At 46.8% G+C, this 19,773-nt stretch overlaps 1 protein-coding gene across 5 annotated transcripts in view; it reads right to left on the bottom strand.

Moving 5' to 3' along the window:
* Positions 1 to 3,827: 3,827 nt before the first annotated feature.
* SGMS2 (sphingomyelin synthase 2) overlaps positions 3,828 to 19,773 on the bottom strand; it is a 62,026-nt gene continuing 46,080 nt past the window's right edge. For all 5 annotated transcript variants that reach the window (XM_060186265.1, XM_060186269.1, XM_016193139.2 and 2 more), the window contains exons 3-6: positions 13,785 to 13,902; positions 8,376 to 8,529; positions 6,502 to 6,668; positions 3,828 to 6,015 (exon numbers count right to left, since the gene is read on the bottom strand). In XM_060186265.1, coding sequence (XP_060042248.1) covers positions 5,812 to 6,015; positions 6,502 to 6,668; positions 8,376 to 8,529; positions 13,785 to 13,902 — 643 coding nt within the window. In that variant the 3' untranslated portion in view covers positions 3,828 to 5,811. The remainder of the gene's footprint in view (positions 6,016 to 6,501; positions 6,669 to 8,375; positions 8,530 to 13,784; positions 13,903 to 19,773) is intronic.

Raw genomic sequence — 19,773 nt, 5'->3', positions numbered from 1 at the left:
GTCCCAGGGTTCAATCCCCAGCACCACCATAAGCCACAGCTCAGCAGTCCTCTGTTCTCTATAAACTAAATAAAGGGCTGGGGAGACAGCATAATGGTTATACAAAAAGCTTTCATGCCTGTGATTCTGAGAGCCCAGGCTCAATCCCCAGCACCGATCATCAGCCAGAGCTGAGCAAGGCTCTGTTCTGTGTCTTTCTGTATCTCTCATTAAAATAAAATATCCCCCCCCAAAAAAACCCTAAATAAATATATTAAAAAGATGAAATAGGAAGGGGGTAGAGAGAGAAACGGAAAAGAGGAGAGACAGCACTGTACCAGTTCACTGCTTGTGAAGCCTCCCTTGTGTGTGGTGTTCGGCAGGGCAGTGTGGGCCCTACTTGGTGAGCTATCTCCCAGCCCCTGCTATTTCTCCAGATCTGAATGGCAGGACGATACTGGGTTCCAGGGTGGATGACTGACCGTGCGCCCCCCAGAGGTGAGGGGTAAAGAATCTGGGCTGAGGAAGAGAGGAGCCAAGATATTAGCCAGCTGCAGACATGGGACTGCTGCTGGAGGGAGAAGACAGGCCCAAGGTGGGCGTGGCCCCACGTCGAATGGGCGGGGCAGTTGGGGTGTAAAAACAGACAGCAGGGGTGGAGACAGACCTGGAATCCTAACATTGACACCATCCTGTAAACCACTGTGGTTTGAAATTAAAAAGGAGGAGAAAGTCCTGATTGAAAATTGTGATTCTGGAGCTAGGGGTAGATAGAAAAATGGTTATGCAAAGAGACTCTCATGCCTGAGGCTCCAAAGTACCAGGTTCAATCCCCTGCACCACTATAAAAAACAGACCTGAGCAAGGCTCTTGTTAATAATAATAATAATAATAATAATAATAATAATAATAATCAGCACATAGCTCTGGCAACCTTAATGGCAAACTTAATAAGTATTTAAAACAGAACTTTTTTTTGGGGGGGGTTCTTAAAGAAAACACACTTTATAAATGGAAAGAAAGAGTAAAACTCATTTTGAAAAGGCTATTGATGTCACTGTCATTTATTGGGTAAATAAAAAGTATAGGCTCTTGCTTTTAATTTTTTTTAAAGCAAAGCCAAAGAGATTATAGACTAAGTATACATATTCTCTTGAGAATAGAAACATAAATTAATTTTAACTAAGAATTAGGCACTTAAAATGTAAAATGACAATTTGAATTACAAACTATAGTTGCACTCTTTAAAGTCCTCCAAAAGGTCATTATTATTATTTACAAACATAAACAGCATAAGCACAGAAAACAAAGATAATTTTCTCTTAAAAAACAAACCTGAATTCAAAGCCCGGGCGGCAGACTGGTGACTGAGGTACAGTGGGGAGAAGAACCGAGCTTTGAAATTTACACATATGATCAAAACACAAGCATTGAACAAGACGATTCCAGTCAGATACAGTGTGTTTCGTAATGAAAAACATATGTCAGGAAGATAATGAATTCTAGACCAAAATTTTTACTTGACAACAAGGCACTTAACACATTCAAACAGTACAGTAAATTTCAAAAGAATGCAGTTAGTTACCCCTTGAATCTTGTAAGACTGTTTCTTCTGTAAATATACTGTAACAAAACCATATGTTTTGCAGCATTAATCAATGCATAGGAGGTAAATTAATGCATTCCAAGTTGGCAACTCTATTAGCTTATGTCTACAGTTTCTTTTACTTTCAAGGACAGTTTTGAATAACCCCACAATCCCATTCTCCTTCATGATTCATTTAGAGCACAGCATAAAACAAATCAATGAGTTAAAAACACACACACACACACACACCAATCAGGTGACTATCAATAAAAAACAACAACAACAACAAAACAAACATATCTTTGGGTACCTCAGATGTGATTTTCAGTGTTCAGATATCGAAGTCAAGAGCACTTCTTAGTAGGTGAAATATTTTTAGCAAGTAAGTCAAAGAAGTGAGATTATTGCAACACAATGATATAAAAACACCAGGGACCTTCAGACACAAATAGAGGAACCTTTCATCAGAGGGCATATTTCTTATAATATGCACAATTTAGAAATGTAAACTCTTGTATTCAGAAATTCCTTCTTACACTTCCTTACACCACAGGAAAGTGTGTTAAGACCGGCTTAATTTTTTTTATGCTTTACAGTGCAAAACAAAAACAAGGAACTTGAAAAGAAATGTTAGTAATATTCAAGGAACAAGGTCTGAATTTTCAGTTAAAAGGGAAATTGCAGGACTTTTCTTAAAACAAAACAAAAACAAGTCATAGCAAAGACAGCCACCTCAGATATCCATAGTGTGCTAAGTTATAGAGGGAGACATTAATGATTGTAACAATGAGATTTACTTCCATCAAATGGATAAAAGATAAATGCTCTAGCACTTTTTCCCCTTGGAAAGGGTTTCAAATGTCTAAAAATAATTTATTTCATATGAAGCTTTCAGATTATTGGCAAGTAATAATAATAACAATAATACAAAAATGTCTGTTAAAAACAGAAAAAAAAAACCGCTTTAAAAAATAGTGGCAACACCTAAAATAGACCTACATCTTCATCTGTAATATTCTTGCCTTTAAGTTCATGATTAGTCAACAATTTGTTCTGCTTTATATCTTAACTCTTTTCCAGCCACCAGGTTCCAGATGCTACCATGACGAAAACCTGCCTTCCTTGGCAGATGACCCCACCCATGTGTCCTGGAACCTCCCCCTCTCCAGAACCCTGCCCCACTAGGGAAAGACAGAAACAGGCTGGGAGTATGGCTCAACCTGCCAACACCCAGGTTCAGTGGGGAAGCAGTTACAGAAGCCAGACCTTCCACCTTCTGCACCCCATAATGATCCTGGGTCCGTACTCTCAGAGGGATACAGAATAGAAAAGCTATCAAGGGAGTGGATGTGATACGGAGTTGTGGTGGTGGAAAATGTGTGAAATTGTACCACTCTTATTCTATGGTCTTGTCGATATTTCCATTTTATAAATAAATTAAAAAAAATAGTGTCAACTTTGTTTTGCAAGTCAGTAACATATTTCCACCAGGGGGCACTGGCGGGCTGCATAGCATCTTATTGAAGGTACTCCTAAAATTCAGAAATTCAAACTCACTCTCCCCTGTGACCTTTCTTTTAAGGTAAAATTTATTTCCCAAGGTGCCAAGAAATTAAATACCCAATTCCAGATAACTTCTGGTGGAACTGAGGGAGATACTTTATTCTCTAGGGGAGAGACTGAAAACAAACAAAAGTGGTCTCACCTGGAGGAATTCTCTGGCAGGTACTACATGCAGAAGGACTCGCTGCAGGGAAAGCCTCGGGTGTGAGGGATGGTTTAGAAACACAAAGCTGATGGGGATCTTAGCTAGAAAGGGTGCCGGGCCCAGCGAGAAGCCTTTTTCCATGGCCATAACTATTAGTGTTTCCTAGCTCCAAGCAGCAGACTGAGTTTGTTTTCCTAAATGTAAACCAGTTTCACTTTCTCGGTGAACTTTGCTAGTTCCCCAGCCTTTGTCCTCATGCCACAGAGCAAAGTGGATGAGGGCTTTCTCACGTAGCTGTCAGGGAGGTTTGTAAAGCTCTTTGATAGGTGATGCTTTTAAAGATTTTTTAAAAAAGATAATTGATTTTATTTTAATGAGAGAGCAACAGGGAGAGAGACAAGAGCCATGCTCAGCTCTGGCTTATGATGGTGCAGGGGACTGAATCTGGGACCTCAGAGCCTCAAGCATGTGAGTCTTTCGCAGAGCCACTATGCAAAAACCACCCCAGCCCAGCTGATACTTGTTTTTTGTATTTTAAACTAGATCACCTGAATGAAATGCCAGGTTTACCCTTGGAAGGGTGTCCCACAGTCAGAACCCTAGTTTTGTCTTACTTGATTTGAAGTAAAGGGGTGATAGGAATAAGGTGAAAGCAGTGCAGGCTCATTGGGATTCAAAATTCAAGGAGTAAACCAGCGTTAGGAGGCCTAGGCCCAAGGATGGACACTGCCTCACAGACAACAGGAAGTGAAAAACAAACAAACCAAACCAATATTTGAAGCAAACTTCTTGACAACATTTAATAAAGGCGGATAGGTAACAAGGATGTGGATTATGGCAAAACACACCAGGTAAGTGGTCACTGTGTTTCTTATTGGTCTATTTAGGGGGGGGGGGGGAAGGAGGGGGACCACAAGATATCCAGCCTTTCACAGGCTGCCAAGGCTGTTTAGGGTTCTGATTCTTGCTTGAAATAATCAGATTAGAGAGTTATTTTTCCCTGCCTTTCCTTCAGCTCTTCTCCCATGAAGACAACAGACTGCAGGCAGACACAGAGTGTTAGCACCAAAGATAGGAGCCCTTCAGAACAAGCGGGGATTGTGCTTAGAGTCTAAAGGCCAATGCTATGTATTAAATCAAGACTGACTAGTTTGTAACACTAAATTTAGGGATTTTTCTCTTTCTTTCTCTCTCTCTCTTTCTCATTCTAAGCAGAAGGAAACATTCACCCTCAATATATTAGTAAGTACCTCCTTTCACTACCCCTCCCCTGGCCTCCCGATAATAGCTTAAGGTTCCTTGTCTTTTTCTGAGGTGACTGAAGGTCTCAGGGAATTAAGCTAAGAATTTCCTGAGATTCAACAGCATCAAGCAATGCACCGAATCTCCTAACATTCAATTTTCAATTTGACAGGATTAAAAAAATGCTTTTATATTATTATTACATCACCTGAAAGAACTTTAGAAACGACTGTCCCCCTTCACTGAGTGAATGCCACCTGGCATAGTTTGGGGGCTAACGTGAGGTGCTCTGGCTGTGGTGCATGTCCCAAGGACCAGTCCGTGAGAGAACTTGTCTTCTGCTGAAGGAATGAAGCCTCTGGACTTCATCTTGGTTTTCCAACACCACAGGGGGTGGTCACCAGGAACAAACAGGTTTCAGTAACGTGTGACCAGCTGCCTTGGTGGGGGTGGAAAGGCAGGAAGTTCTGAAACAGCTCTCCCTCTACCCTGGGGTGCAGACTGCTCTTCTGGTACAAGGCCTGGGTGTGGGGCAGACAGCATGGAGGTGTGCCCCCAGGGGTCTCTGTTTCCCGGAGAAATCTTCAGCTGGAGGCTGAAAGTGCCAAGCACTTCCTTATTTTCCTAGGTCACCCTCCTCTTTTGCTACAAAATCATTCAAGGAAATAAAGTGACACCTTGTGCAGTGGCTGGGCACCCAGGCCTTCCCTTGGTCCTGCCCCAAGGGCAGGGTGGGAGCGTGGTGCACCTTCAGTTCTGAACCCCGGGGCCTCCAGCCTTGATCAGGCCCTGAGGCTACACACCACTCTGTGTGTATATTTCTATTTACATGGTGGCTTAATATATCTGGATATTTTATTGAAAACATTAACAAATCCTTCAGACCTTGGAGGGGAGCAAAGAAATCCTGAAAACAAAATAAAAACCTGAACTTGTGAAGTAGAGAGCTGAGTGGAGAAGGGCTGCTGCTTCAGGTGGGAGTCCCGGGATGGGTCTTTGGCACCTCATGGGTAAGCTCCGCTGTCCTCAAGACCACCCCCCCCACCCCAGAGCTGGCTACACAGGAAGGAGGTGGCATAGGACGGCTGCTCTTGCTGGGGGGTGGAGGGAGTAGAAAAAATAGTCCAAGGTAATACTTCCTTCATCTTCCAAAGCACTGACACAAAATTTGGTCCACTTCTTCATCTATCAGTCAGTTCTCCTAACATTAAAAAAAAAAAAAAAAAAGCCAAACTATACCTTTGGTTACAGCGAGGACTTCTGGTGTCAGAGCCAACACCTTTGCGTCTGCCTGTTAGGTGGACTTCTCATTGTCTTCTCCAATCTTCTGGACCCGGGAGTACTTTTTGCAGGAAGATTTGAAGCAGCCAGGAGGCCAGGAGAGCGGCCAGGAGAAGCAGCAAGGGATGGAGCCTTGAACGTTCTTCTCAAAGAAATAAAAGATGGGGAACCACCATGCTCGAGACAAGAAATTCGTCTGTGAAGAGACCTTCAGGTTCTACACAAAGGAGGGGGAAATGTGAGATACCATTTTCCTGGTCTGCACCCTGACGTTTCCTTTATTAAATTGTTTATCGCCACCAGTGTTGCTGTTGGGGCCTGGTGGTGGCTATACGAATCCACAACTCCCAGCAGCCATTTCCTCCCACTATTTATTATGATTACGATTTTGCCAGAGCACTGCTCAGCTCTGGCTGATGGTGGTGCTGGGGATTGAATCTGGGACTTCAGATCCTCAGGTATGAGACTGTTTGCACGAGGCCTTGGGTTCAAGCCCCAGCACCACATGGAGCACTAAAGATGGTGCAGGGCAGCTCCGCAGGTGATGGGGCAGTGTTCCAGCATCTCTCTCTCAGACAAGACAGAAAATGGACAGAGGAGGCCACTCAGCTGCAGGGTGGGTACATGGGGACCTGGGCAAAGGAACCAACCCATGTGTATGCATGAGGGGACCCGGCCCCCCACCCCCCTGAGGACCCCATACCTTCTCGTTGGCCATGGAGTGGTACCACCAGAAGAGGCGTGTGGTGATGTAGTAGGCGATGACCACATCCACCGTGTAGTGCTCGTGGGCCACCAGGATGCAGATGATGCCAGCAGCACTCAGCAGCCAACACACCAGATGGTACCACCAGAAGTGCCGGGGGGAGTCTGCAGGGGGAGGGGAGGGCTGTGATGCTAGGGTGGCCTGGGGGGGGGTGCTGCCCTCCCACCCCATCACCCTGGGGGAGAACCAGGCCAGGGAGCCACCAGGAGGAGGAGGAGGACATGGACACACATAGGCACAAAGAAACACATTAAATAGATACACACAGACATGCACACAGACAGAGATACAGAAAACAAACTCACAAAGACCTACACACAGACACACAGAGGCAGACACACACAGAACTATACTCCGGGAATCCTGTAACATGCACACTAATGTCAATGTTATTGCATTGCCAGAAAAGTCATGATGAATTTTTGTACAGAAAAACATAGTAGTCTGAGAGATACCAGAGCACTGCTCAGCTCTGGCTGATGGTGGTGTTGAGGATTGAACCTGAGACTTTGGAGCCTCAGGCCTGTGAGTCTTTTTGCCTAATCATTATGCTTATCTCCCCAGACCTTGACTTTAATAGGTCATGACTTGAACAGGGGTACATAGAAAGAAAAAAGAAAGAGAGAGAGAGAGAGAGAGAGAGAGAAGGAAGGAAAGAAAGAAAGAAAGAAAGAGAGAGAAAGAAAGAAAGAGAGAGAAAGAAAGAAAGAGAAAGAAAGAAAGAGAAAGAAAGAAAGTCATGACTTTTCTGGAAACCTAATATTAAAAAAAAAGTCATGACTTTTCTGACAACCCAATTATTTTGCTTTAAAAAAAAAAAAAAAGACTATCATTTTCAAACAAATATGGCAAAATGCCATCCCCTCTGCTCTCAGCATGCCTCTAAGACATGCAGCTAAGATGACACAAATAGGAACCGAGCCCCTACCTATACCCACACCACCCCTGTCTGTGTGGGGACCCCAGCCCTGGCTGCCATAACTGGGTCAGATAGTTTTCTCCACGAGCAGGGTGCTCACTGCCCCTGACTAGGCTGACTCCTCCGGGCTGCTTTGTTTCTACAGAACAACCCAGTCCCTGGTGAAAATATTTGCACAACTGTGGAAAGCTGTGTCAGCTCACAGAACAGGCCTTGCCTCAGGCTGTCATCTGCTCTCATGAATGCATTCAAATCCACTCACGACAGCCACAGCCACAAAGGAAAGGTACTAAGTGACCAGAGCAAATGGACTCTGTTAGCTTTGCCTCTTTCACGTAGGGCTCTGTGCCTCCCATGTTCCATCGAGGCTGAGGCAGAGAGAAAATGAGATCGCCTCAGCCTCAGCCTGTTACGGAAGCTGGTTGAAGTTGATTAAGCGCACAGCTCTGAGGAGGTGGGGTCTGGATAAGGCTCTCTGTGCATTCTCTGACCTCATGGCACAAAAGTGGGGTGATATGTGCTTGGGTCAGGTTTTAGAAACTGAAACTGGGGCTAGGTGGTGGTGCACCTGGTTGAGGGCACACATTTCCATGCTAAAGGACCTGGGTTCAAGCCCCTGGTCCCCTGGTTGTCTCTATCCAATAAATAAATAAAGATAATTTTTAAAAAAAGAAACGCTATCCAGGAAGGGAGCATTTTGGAAGAATGCTGTGTTAGAGGAAAGCTAGAGTCAAGCCCTCGGCCTTTGGTGTGCCAGTCACACCCAACCAAGTGCCATCTCCCCCCCCCCCCCTCACACACACACACACACACACACACACACACACACACACACACACACACACAGACACTGCAACCACTAACATGGTGGCCAGGAGGGCTGGTGACTCACATTCTTTGATGAACAGGTAGGTGAGTGTGAGCATGACCGTATGGCCGCTGAACAGGAAGTCCCCACACAGGATGTGCGAGCCAGTGATGGACAGCCCTCCACCTGAGATGAGCCTCAGGATCCGCTGGATTTTGGCCTGGGAGTCTCCATTGAGCTGAAGGGGAACAGAATTCAGGGCAGTTTACAAAGGGAAAGGAACTTGCTTCCTGCTGGACCCTGTGATGCTCAAAGAGGCTGTGTGGTTTTCCTTTTCAAGCAGGTTGTTTATTTATCATTACTGTTACTGGGTTTTTTTTTAATTTTTAAAATTTTTTCCTCTTGTTGCCCTTGTTGTTTATCATCATTGTTGTTGTTATTATTGCTGTCGTTGTTATTGGATATGACAGAGAGAAATGGAGAGAGGAGGGGAAGACAGAGAGGAGGAGAGAAAGACAGACACCTGTGAAGCAACTACTCTGCAGGTGGGGAGCCGGGGGCTCGAACCAGGATCCTAATGCTGGTCCGTGTGCTTTCCGCGCTTAACCCGCTGCGCCACTGCTCGGCTCCCCTGTTTTTTGTTTTTTAAGATTAAAAAAACAATATTTATTTAATTGGATAGGACAGAGAAAACTTGAGAGGGAAAGGGATGGGGTTGGGGGCATTTGCAGACTTGCTTCATTGCTGGTGAAGCTTTTCCCCTACAGGTGGAGACCGGGGGCTTGAACTTAGGTCCTTGCACATGGTAACATGTGCACTCAACCCAGTGTGCCACCGTCTGGCCCCAGTGTTGTTATTTTATTTTTTGTCCTTGCAGGAGTTTCACTGCTCCTACTGCTCAAGGCTCAAGACAGAACAAGACTGAAGGAGAGGGGCATCTGGGCTGGAAGTTGGGTTGCATGCATGGCAGAGGAGCTCTCCCCCTCACTCCCCAGGTGAGCATCTTGCTGGTGAGGTTTTCTTTTTAACTGAGCAAGTCACGGAGAGGGGGCCTGGCAGTAGCGCACCTGACTGAGCACACACATTACCATGCACGAGGATCTGGGTTCGAGCCCTCACTGCAGGGGGGCACGCTTCATGAGCGGTGAAGCAGGTCTGCAGGTGTCTCTCTATTTCTCTCTCTCCCTATCTCCCCTTCTCTCAATTTCTCTGTCCTAGCAAATAAAATTTAAAAAATAAAAAAAAAGACTGCCAGGTGTGGTAGACACCCAGTAATAACCCTACTGGCAATTAAAAAAAAAAAAAAAAAGAAGGGGCCAGGCAGTGGTGCACCTGGTTAAGTGCTCACACCACAGTGAGCAAGGACCTAGGTTCAAGCCTCTGGTCCCCACCTGCAAGGGGGAAAGTTTCACAAGTGGTGAAGCAGGGCTGCAGGTGTCTTTTTGTCTCTTTCCCTCTATATGTCTCCCTCCCCTCTCAATTTCTCTCTATCTCTATCTAACAATAAATGAATAAATAAAAATATTTTTTAAAAAAGAAAAGATTTTTCTTTAAACCTTATGGATCTGGGGCTGGGAGATCACTCACCCAGTAGAGTACATACCTTTTCTAGTGGAAAGGCCTGGGTTCAAGACCTTTTGCTGTCATTGTTGTTGGATAGGACAGAGAGAAATGGAGAGAGGAGAGAAAGACAGACACCTGCAGATCTGCTTTACCACCTGTGAAGCGACTCCCCTGCAGGTGGGGAGCCAGGGGCTCAAACCGGGACCCTGATGCTGGTACATGGGAGCACCATGGCTGGGGGAGTAATGATGAGAAGTCTCTTTTCTTTCTCTCTCTTTCTCTCCCTTTTTCATAATGATAATAATGATGATGATAATAATAATAGAAACTCTAACCAGAGGAGCATTCAGTGGTACTGCAGTTACTTGAGGTCCTGAATTCATTACTCTGAGCTACTCAAATAAAAAGTCAGTGGGCCTGGAAATCTGACACTTGGAGGACCCCACTGAAAGGGAAAACAGAAGCTGGGTGGGCATTGGAGGTGGAGTGGATACCCCGAGTTTGGACAGGAGCTTTTGAGGCCAACCCAAGCAACACACCCCAGAGAGTATGTTTGTGGGTGACCAGGAATGGGGGGCCAGGTGGTGGCATGCCTGATTGAGCACACTCATTACCATGCACAAGGTCACAGGTTCAAGCCCCGGTCCCCACCTGCAGGGGGGAAGCTTCATGAACAGTGAAGGAGGTCTGCAGATGTGTGTGTGTCTCTCTCTCTCTCTCTCTCTCAAATGTTTACAAGTTTTTTTTTAATTTATTTATTGGATAGAAACAGAAATTGAGAGGGGGCCAGGTGGTGGCGCACCTGGTTAAGCGCACACACTACAGTGTACAAGGACCTAGGTTCAAACCCCTGGTCCCCACCAGCATGTGGAAAGTTTCATGAGTGGTGAGCTAGAGCTGCAGGTGTCTCTCTGCCCCTGTCCCTCTCTATCTTCCCCTTCCCTCTCAATTTCTCTCTCTCTCTCTCTCATTATATACTATTTATTATTGAATGGAGACAGATAAATTGAGAAGGGAGGGTGGTAGGGAGAGAGACAGAGAGAGACCTGAAGCACCACTTCACTGCTCTTGAAGCTTTCCCCTGCAGGTGGGGACTGGGGTTTGAACCTGGGTCCTTGCACACTGGAATGTGTGTGCTTAACCAGGTGCGCCACCACCCAGGTCCTCTTTCTCTAACTCCCCCTTCACTCTCTATTTCATTGTCTCTATTCAATAAATTAATTTTAAAAAAAGTCACCAGGAGTGAGCAGCCCTGAGGCCAAGCTCACCAGTATGAGGGCAGGGAAGCCTGCAGGGTGGAGAAGGCAGGGTGGTTCACACCAGGGAAGATGAGAGCTGCTGACAGAGCCACAGGGCACCCGGAAGAGCTCCGTGTGCCTGGGCCATGGAGCACAGTCCCCAGGCGAGGGCTTTATCAGATCTGCCTCGTCCCCTGGGCCCTGGCAAATACACAGCACATGGGGCTGTGAGGTCCAGCAGGGAGGATCCTGCAGCTTCGGACCACAGTGTCCCCAGGCAGGTGTCCTACTTGAGAGCCCCAGGATACGACCTCAGCTGCTCACTCCTCTAGCTCAACAGCCTCCTCTTCCCAGGGCAGAGGCTCCTACCTGTCCCTTCACTGGGGTTAGTGCATCTCAGGTCTACACAGACAAGGGGGCAAATACTGCTGCTCTGCCTTGTCTTTTGGGGTGTGACTATCTATTTACTTATTTATATTCACTGTTTGCCATGAGGATTATCACTGGGGCTCAGTGCTGACACTACACAGCAAGGTGTGTGAGCTTTACCAGGAGAGCTATCTCCCAGCCTCCAGTCCAGCGTTCTCACATGGGGCCTGGTGCGTTTAAAAATCCAGGGAGTCGGGGGTCGGGTGGTAGTGCAGTGGGTTAAGCACATGTGATGCAAAGCGCAGGGACCGGCATTAGGATCCCGGTTCGAGCCCCCAGCTCCCCACCTGCAGGGGAGTCGCTTCACAGGTGGTGAAGCAGGTCTGCAGGTGTCTGTGTTTCTCTCCCCCTCTCTGTCTTCCCCTCCTCTCTCCATTTCTCTCTGTCCTATCCAACAACGAACAACATCAACAATGGCAATAATAATAACCACAACGAAGCTACAACAAGGGCAACAAAAAGGGGGAAAAATGGCCTTCAGGAGCGGTGGATTCATGGTGCAGGCACCGAGCCCAACAGTAACTCTGGAGGAGAAAAAAAAAAATCCAGGGAGCCTTGGTAACTGGACCACACTTCAGACCTACTTTGAGGACAGATGTTTCTCGAGACAGCGTACCGAAGGGTGGGCCAGTGGCTCAGGGAGGGCTGTCAGCAGTGCATTCCAGGATGGGGTGGGTAAAGAGGACAGACAAGAATGTGTGAGGGTCCCAGTTTTCTCCAAGGGATCCTCAGCGTGCTAGGCCCAAGGGGGACGGCACTGGCCCCGTAATGAAAGGCTAAGGGAATGAACCCGGGCCCTTCCACAGAGACAGCTGTGCTCAGGCTGCCTGGGAGAGTCGGGGAGTGACAAGGGACAGAGGACTCGGCTTTGAGAATTGCACGTCTTCCACAGGGCACAGCCTCTAATCCATGTCCTTCTGTAAATGACCATCCCTGCAGACCGCACCCGTCGCCAGTCTGGGCGGACCTGCTTTCCTGTGGTCATCTCCCCACTGGACACGTCGCAACACGTCGCAGAAGCCCCTAGAAGTGTTCATTATGTTCCCCTGCCTTCAATTAGTCCCACCATAACTCAGCCAGTGTTCTTGCTCCCAGTGTGCACTGTTTTAATTACAGATCCTCACAGCCTCCCCAGATTATGCGGCAGGGAGGCTGTTGACTTCTGGGAAATGTACTGTTTTTGTTCCTTCCACCCTAAGCATTTGTCTGCTCAGTGACCAGTGAGATAGACGATTTCACAGGATACTTTAGAAAGCACATGCCTTACTGTTGTTGTCATTTTATTTTTATTCTTTTTCCCAGAGCACTGCTTGGCTCTGGCTTATGGAGACGCAAGAGACTCAACCTGCAATGCTGGAACCTCAGGTATGAGAGTCTGTTTGCATAACCATTAAAAAAATCTTTTATTATTTATTGGATAGAGACAGAAACCAAGGGGGAAGGGAGAGGCAGAGAGACAAAGAGACACCATAGCCCTGCTTCACTGCTATGTGAAGCTTTCCCCCATGGGTGGGGTGACCAGGGGCCTGAAACTAGGTCTTGCAGACTGTAATGTTTGCACTTAACTAGGTGTGCCACTACCCGGCCCCTGCATAATCACTATTCTATCTACTCCTGCCCCTTATTTGTAAAGGTTTACTTCCTTATTTTATTTGATAGGACAGAGAAACATGGAAAGGGAGAGAGAGAGAGAGACTTGTAGCCCTGCTTCGGTGCGCCGCTATGTTCCACCGCTGGGGAGCCAGAGACGACCCGAACTGCCCCTGCGGCTACAGACAGACTATGACCCACATAGTCAACGACTGCCGCCTCTCCAGATTCAAAGGAGGTCTCGAAACTTTACATCAGGCTCAACCTGACGCTGTTGACTGGCTACGGAAGAAGGGCAAATGCTAGAAGAAGAAGAACTGCTTGTGAAGCTTCCTCCTTGTAGGAGTGAAGGCTCGAACCTGGGTCCTAGAACATGATATCAGTGTGCCCTTAACCCAGCACCACCTGACCCCCAAGGGTCTGAGAAGAACTGACCTTTCCTGGTAGAACCATAAACCTGGCTTACATGGCATCCCTTCTCACCCACTGCCTTGACCATGGGCCACCCGTGACTTTCCCTGTGCTGAGAATGGTGAGATCCTCCTTGGCTGCTGTCCTTCTCTTAAGCGCAAGACAGACAGACTGACAGAGGACCAGAGCACCTCTGAGTTCTCAGCTCTGGCATGTGGTGATGTTGAGATTGAACCCAGGGGTACTCCAGGCACCCACTCACCTTTGGCGCACACTGGAAGTGCATCCCGGGCACGGGCAGGGTGGTGACATACATGGTGATGCAGCGGTACAGGTATAAGGTCCCGATGAGGAAAAAGAACCTGCGTCCCACGATGGACCTGGAGAAGCAGGAGGAGTGAGGAGTGAGCTCAGGTGTGTGTGGGCAGGGCTGGTGGCGAGGACGGTCTGCAGGACAGAGCAGGAAAGACAGGCGTAGGACAGCCCCAACGGGACACAGCTTCACAGGGACGCAAGCTGCATTTGTGAGCTGCTGCCCTGCAAGTGATACGAAGCCTGGTGTGTCCTCGCTCAGCTCAGTGGGCCTGGGCCCTGCACAAGGGACAGGTTCAGGGCAGTTGGCCCAGAAGAGGATTCTAGAAAAGGCTTCTAGCAAGGTGCTCTAGGCCAGAGAATCCAACGAAGCTGCTCCACCTTCCCAGCCCTCACTGCACTCAAACAAACCCTCTCCTGGGAACACACCAGAGGTGTGAGCAGGCCCAGCCCCAGAGGAATCACTAATGAGCTGGGGAGATGGGACATGATTAGACAGACAGGGAGACAGGTGCTCACTGGGCCTGAGATAGGTGCTCCCTGTAGCAGCTTAGCAGGCCCACCTGAAGAGTGTGCTGGTGTGGCCAGGAGTGACCTGGTCTGCCCATAGCCATCGAGAAGTTCAGAGGGTAGGGTGGGGGTGATAGCACAGTAGTTCTGCAGAAAGATTTCCAGAGCTGGGGAAATAGCATCATGGTTCTATAAAAGACTTTGATGCCTGAGGATCTGAGGGCCCAGGTTCAATCCTCAGTACCACCATCAAGTAGATCTGAGCAGGGTTCTTATCTCTCTGTATCTCTCTCACATTAAAATAAAGAGTGTGTGTGTGTGTGTGTGTGTGTGTGTGTGTGTGTGTGGCCTATGCCTGGATTGGAGTCTTCTTTGAGAGGAAGTCTGGGAATTAGCATCTTGACATACCTTCCTTAAAAAAAAAAAGTCTCTCCCCCTCCCTCTCTCTCTCCGTTTCTCTCCCCCTTCTCCCCCTCTCCCCCTCTCCCTCTCTCCCTCTTCCCCTCTCTCTCTCTCTCTCTCTCCCTCTTCCCCTCTCTTTCTCTCTCTCTCAACCTAACATGTAAATGTTCTCAATTTTCCTATATAAAGTTTAAAATTCCTGAGGAAAAAAAATAGAGGCCGGGTGGTGGCGCAACCTGGTTGAGCGCACGTATTACAATGTGCAAGGACCCAGGTTCGAGTCCCTGGTCCCCACCTGCAAGGGAAAGCTTCACAAGTGGTGAAGCAGTGCTGCAGGTGTCTCTCTGTCTCTCTTCTTCTCTATCTAACCCTTCCATCTCGATTTCTGGCTGTCTCTATCCAATAAATAAATAAAGATAACAATAAAAAATAGGGGTCAGGCGGTAGCACACCTGGTTGAGTGCATATGCTATAATGCATAAGGACCCGAATTCAAGTTCCTGTCCCCTACCTGCAGGGGGGAAAGCTTCACAAGTGGTAAAGCAGCGCAGCAGGTGTCTGTCTCTAAATAAATAAACAATCGTAACACACATACACACACACACACACACACACACACACACACCCCTTCCAAGTGTAAGGCTACCAAATCCCAGATTCAATCCCAAACACCACCATCAGCCAGAGCTGAGCAGTATATTGGTCTCTATCTTCGCTCTGTATCTCTTATACAAAAAATAACTAAGTAAAAATGAAAAGGAGATGCTCGGAGGAGATTCTGTTTAGTGGCAGGACATCAGCTCAGCTGGAGACATGCAGAGAACTCTGCTTTGGAGACCCCTAGCGTGTGCTCGTAAGGACACAGAGCAGTGGAATGGTGTCCTCATTCTTGGGCTGAACAGGCATAAAAGTCAAATAAGGGCTTTTTCACTGCCCTTTTTTGGAGCTCCTTGTCCCAAGCAGCAGTAGCTCTGATCTTCCCCGTGCTGTGTCCTTGGTTCAGGGCAGGGTCTCTGTGGGACCATACATCCTGGGCTCTGGGACTAAGAGATGGGTGGGGTCCACAGGCCCCTAGAATTAAGGAGGGAAGACTTCCCATGTACTTATGTTACCCGTTTCTACCGAGAGCAGACTCAAAATGAGGACTGATCAAATGCTTGGGTGGGGTGGGGGGAGAAAGAGGCCATTTCCAGCGTCTGGATTATTTTAATTTTCCTTCAAGACAGTGGTCTGATGGAGATTAAAGTCTCATTCAGGTCACTGGTGGGACTTCTAATTTAAAGAATCATGTAGGGGTGGTGGTGCACCCGGTTGACTGCACATGTTACAATGCACAAGGACTCGGGTTCAAGCCCTCGGTCCCCACCTGCAGGGGGAAGCTTTGTGAGTGGTGAAGCAGGGCTACAGGTATCTCTCTGTCTCTCTCCCTCTCTATCTCTCCCACTCTCCTCTTAATTTATGGCTGTCTCTATCCAATAAATAAAGATAATAATTTTTTTAAATCATCTATAGATAAAATATTTAGCTGTTTGTCTCCAGTAGTCATTTTAAGGATATGCCAGTTTTTTTGGAGCTCAAATACAGGGATAAAAAGCCACCCAGACTGGTATATGAAGTTCTGGTTTTCTGTAAGATTCTTCTATTCACTGAGTAGACAGAAATTGAGAGGGAAAGGGAAAGTGGGGGAGGAGAGAGTAAGACTGAGAGACTTGAAGCACAGCTTCCTTCCCTGCCCCCCACCCCTTAGGTGGGAAGTGGGGGCTTGAACCCGGGTCCTTGCATACTGTAACATGTGCATCTAACCAGGTCTACTAACACCTGGCCCCCAAGACATTTCTTTCCAAGGCTTGTTATCCCAATTCTTCATTTCTAGTTCTGAAAAGACAGATGAAAAAGAGTGTCAAGTATCTTGACTTAACTGAGAAAAAAAAAGAGAGTTGGGTTAAGCGCACATGGCACAAAGCGCAAGAACCAGAATAAGGAGCCCGGTTCGAGCCCCCGGCTCCCCACCTGTAGGGGAGTCGCTTCACAGGTGGTGAAGCAGGTCTGCAGGTGTCTGTCTTTCTCTCCCCCCCTCTGTCTTCCCCTTCTCTCTCCATTTCTCTCTGTCCTATCCAACAACAACAGCAATGACAACAATAATAACAACAACAACAACAAGGGTAACAAAATGGGAAAAATGGCCTCTAGGACCAGTGGATTTCTAGTGCAGGCACCGAGCACCAGCAATAACCCAGGAGGCAAAAAACAAAATAATAAAAGTAAAAATACAAAAGAATGAAAGAAAAAGATTTTCCTCCTTGATTTAGCCCCAGGTCCCAATAAAAAAGCTTTATTACACTCCACATGGTTAGATCACAGGAATGAGAAACAGAACTGGTAGAACACAGACTTCCATACCAGAAGCACTGTTCTGGCGTCCCCACTGTATGTATGAAAATAAAAAATAAATAAATGAGCAAATCTTAAAAGCAGCAGCAAGTTTATTAGGAGTTAATTATAATCATTCAAGTAATTCCAAGTTCAGCTGTGCTCAGTAGAGAAATAGTCTTAAAAAGAACTGATCTGGGAGTCGGGCTGTAGTACAGCGGGCTAAGCGCAGGTGGCGCAAAGCACAAAGACCGGCATAAGGATCCCGGTTCGAACCCCGGCTCCCCACCTGCAGGGGAGTCGCTTCACAGGCGGTGAAGCAGGTTCTGCAGGTGTCTATCTTTCTCTCCTCCTCTCTGTCTTCCCCTCCTCTCTCCATTTCTCTCTGTCCTATCCAACAACAACAACAACAATAATAAATACAACAATAAAACAACAAGGGCAACAAAAGGGAAAAAATAAATAAAATAAATTTAAAAAAAAAAAGAACTGATCTGAGATAACAGGAACCGTCTTCCTCTCCTTTTCCCTCCCCTCCCCTCCTCTTTCTTAAAACGATTCTATGGCATTAGTTATGAAATCCCATTTGACTCTGAATTTTTCAGTTGTGTCAACAAGCATCATTATACCTTCAGTGTTGCTGTTTATAGGTGGAGTTTTGATCAAACTCCCATTCTGGTGATTTAATCACTAAACACTGGGTAGAGAACTTGTACCTCAGTGATGAATGAAAAGAAAGAGGGAGTCAAGTTGAGGGGCCTAATTTTATTTGTGGAGAAAGAATCACAACTCAAAGGGAAACAGAAAGAGAACCGCTTCAGAGTTCAGGCTATTTTTATGTATCTTCAAAGCTAAAGTACCTGGCCCAGCAGCACTTTCTGATTCCTGTTGTTTCAATTTGGGGGAGGCTGAAACCAAGCCAAGGGACTAAGCATTCCTCTGTGGTGCCCTGGGGAGCCAGAAGACCAGTTTACTTAGGAAATGCAACACCTTAAAACCGCAGGAACCCAGCTCTAAATTCAGTTTCTTCAAACACTGTGAGCAGAGGGCAAGAGAAAAAGAAATATCCAGTTTGAGAACTCCTGAGTAGAAGGCAGCCTCAAACACACTGCAGTCAGCGCACTATGAGAAGTGAGAGAAAGGCTTCCTTTCTGAATTAACACCAGCATGAGGGCTTGAAATAACTCCCATTCTAGTGTCTTCAACAGGATCACAGAAACACCACAGCCCCAAGCTGGTTGAAGACAGAACTGCATTTTAAAACTGCAAATTCAGACTCACTCACCACAGTTTTGTTTATTGTCATATCCTGGGGATTTGTTTTGTTTTCTGTGGTGCAAAGCTGGGCCACCCTGCCAGTCAGCACCCACACAGTTGCAAAATCCTTTCACCCATCCTGTGCCCACCAGCTTGCTCAAGAAATGTTTATCCAGGGCTGGGAAGGTGGCACGGATCTGGAGTGTTGCCCTCCTATGCCAGCAGCTCCGGGTTCAATCCCCAGCACTTCCTGGTGAAGCAGTATTCTGCTCTCTCCCTCAGATACTAAGAATCACTTAAAGCAAAACAAACAAACAAAAAAAATCAAGGTTGGGTCGGCAAGATGGTTCTGCAGTCAAGGGCATGCTGGAGAGCTGGGGTTCCAACACCAGCAAATCAAAAACCATCTTTGCTTAATTTAGAAAGAAGGGGGGCAGATAGCATAATGGTTATGCAAAGAGACTCTCATGCCTGAGGCTCCAAAGTCCCAGGTTTAATCCCCTGCACCCCTGCACCCCTATAAGCCAGAGCTGAGCAGTGCTCTGGTCAAAAAAAAAAAAAAGAAAAGAAAAAGATGTTGTTTAGCTCTGGTTTATGGTGGCACAGGGGAACTAAATCTGGGACTTTGGAGCTTCAGGCATTATTTATTACTGTCACCAGGGTTATCATTGAGGCTTGGTGTTGACACTACGAATCCACAGCTCCCAGTGGCCATTTTTTCCTTTTTTTTTTTTTTTTTCCTAGTTTATTTGCTAGGACAGAGAGAAACTGAGAGGGGAGGGGAGATAGAGAGGAAGAAAGACACTTGCAGCCCTGCTTTACCACTCCTGAAGCTTCTACCCTGCCGGTGGGGAGTGGGGACTTAAACCTGGATCCTTGAGCTTGGTAATGTGTGCTCTCAACCAGGTGCACCGCTACGTGGTCCCTGCAACTGGATTTATGTGGCAGATCCCTCCTCCCTCCCTCCCTTTTCTTCTGGTCATAGGGTCTCATTCACGTGTGATTTCACTGGGCTTGTTTTATTTAGGTAGAGGCACACAGAGAGACGTGTCACAGTACCATAGCCTCCTCCAGTGCCAGATCCTGGGTCTACGTGTGGGCAAGCAGGTGCCCTACTTGGTGAACTACTTCTTGAGCCTAGTATATCTTTTTTTTTTTTTTTTTGGAGGGGGGACTTAAATTTTTTACTTTATTGAGAGAGATATAGAAAAAGACACAGAAAGAAACCAGAGCACTGCTCAGCTCTGGCTGATGGTGCTGGGGACTGTATTTGGGACCTCAGAGCCTCAGGCAGGAAAGTCTCGCAGAACCACTATGCTATCTCCCTGGCCCTTCCCAAATCTTTGGATTGTAGCCTTTCATCAGATGTCTGTGAATGGCGGAATCAATGAGATAAAGTC

The sequence above is a fragment of the Erinaceus europaeus genome, chromosome 2 (genome assembly GCF_950295315.1).
Source record: "Erinaceus europaeus chromosome 2, mEriEur2.1, whole genome shotgun sequence".
NCBI classification, from domain to species: Eukaryota; Metazoa; Chordata; class Mammalia; order Eulipotyphla; family Erinaceidae; genus Erinaceus; species Erinaceus europaeus.
Note: the sequence above shows the minus strand (reverse complement) of the source record. Positions and strands in the feature narration are given on the sequence as shown.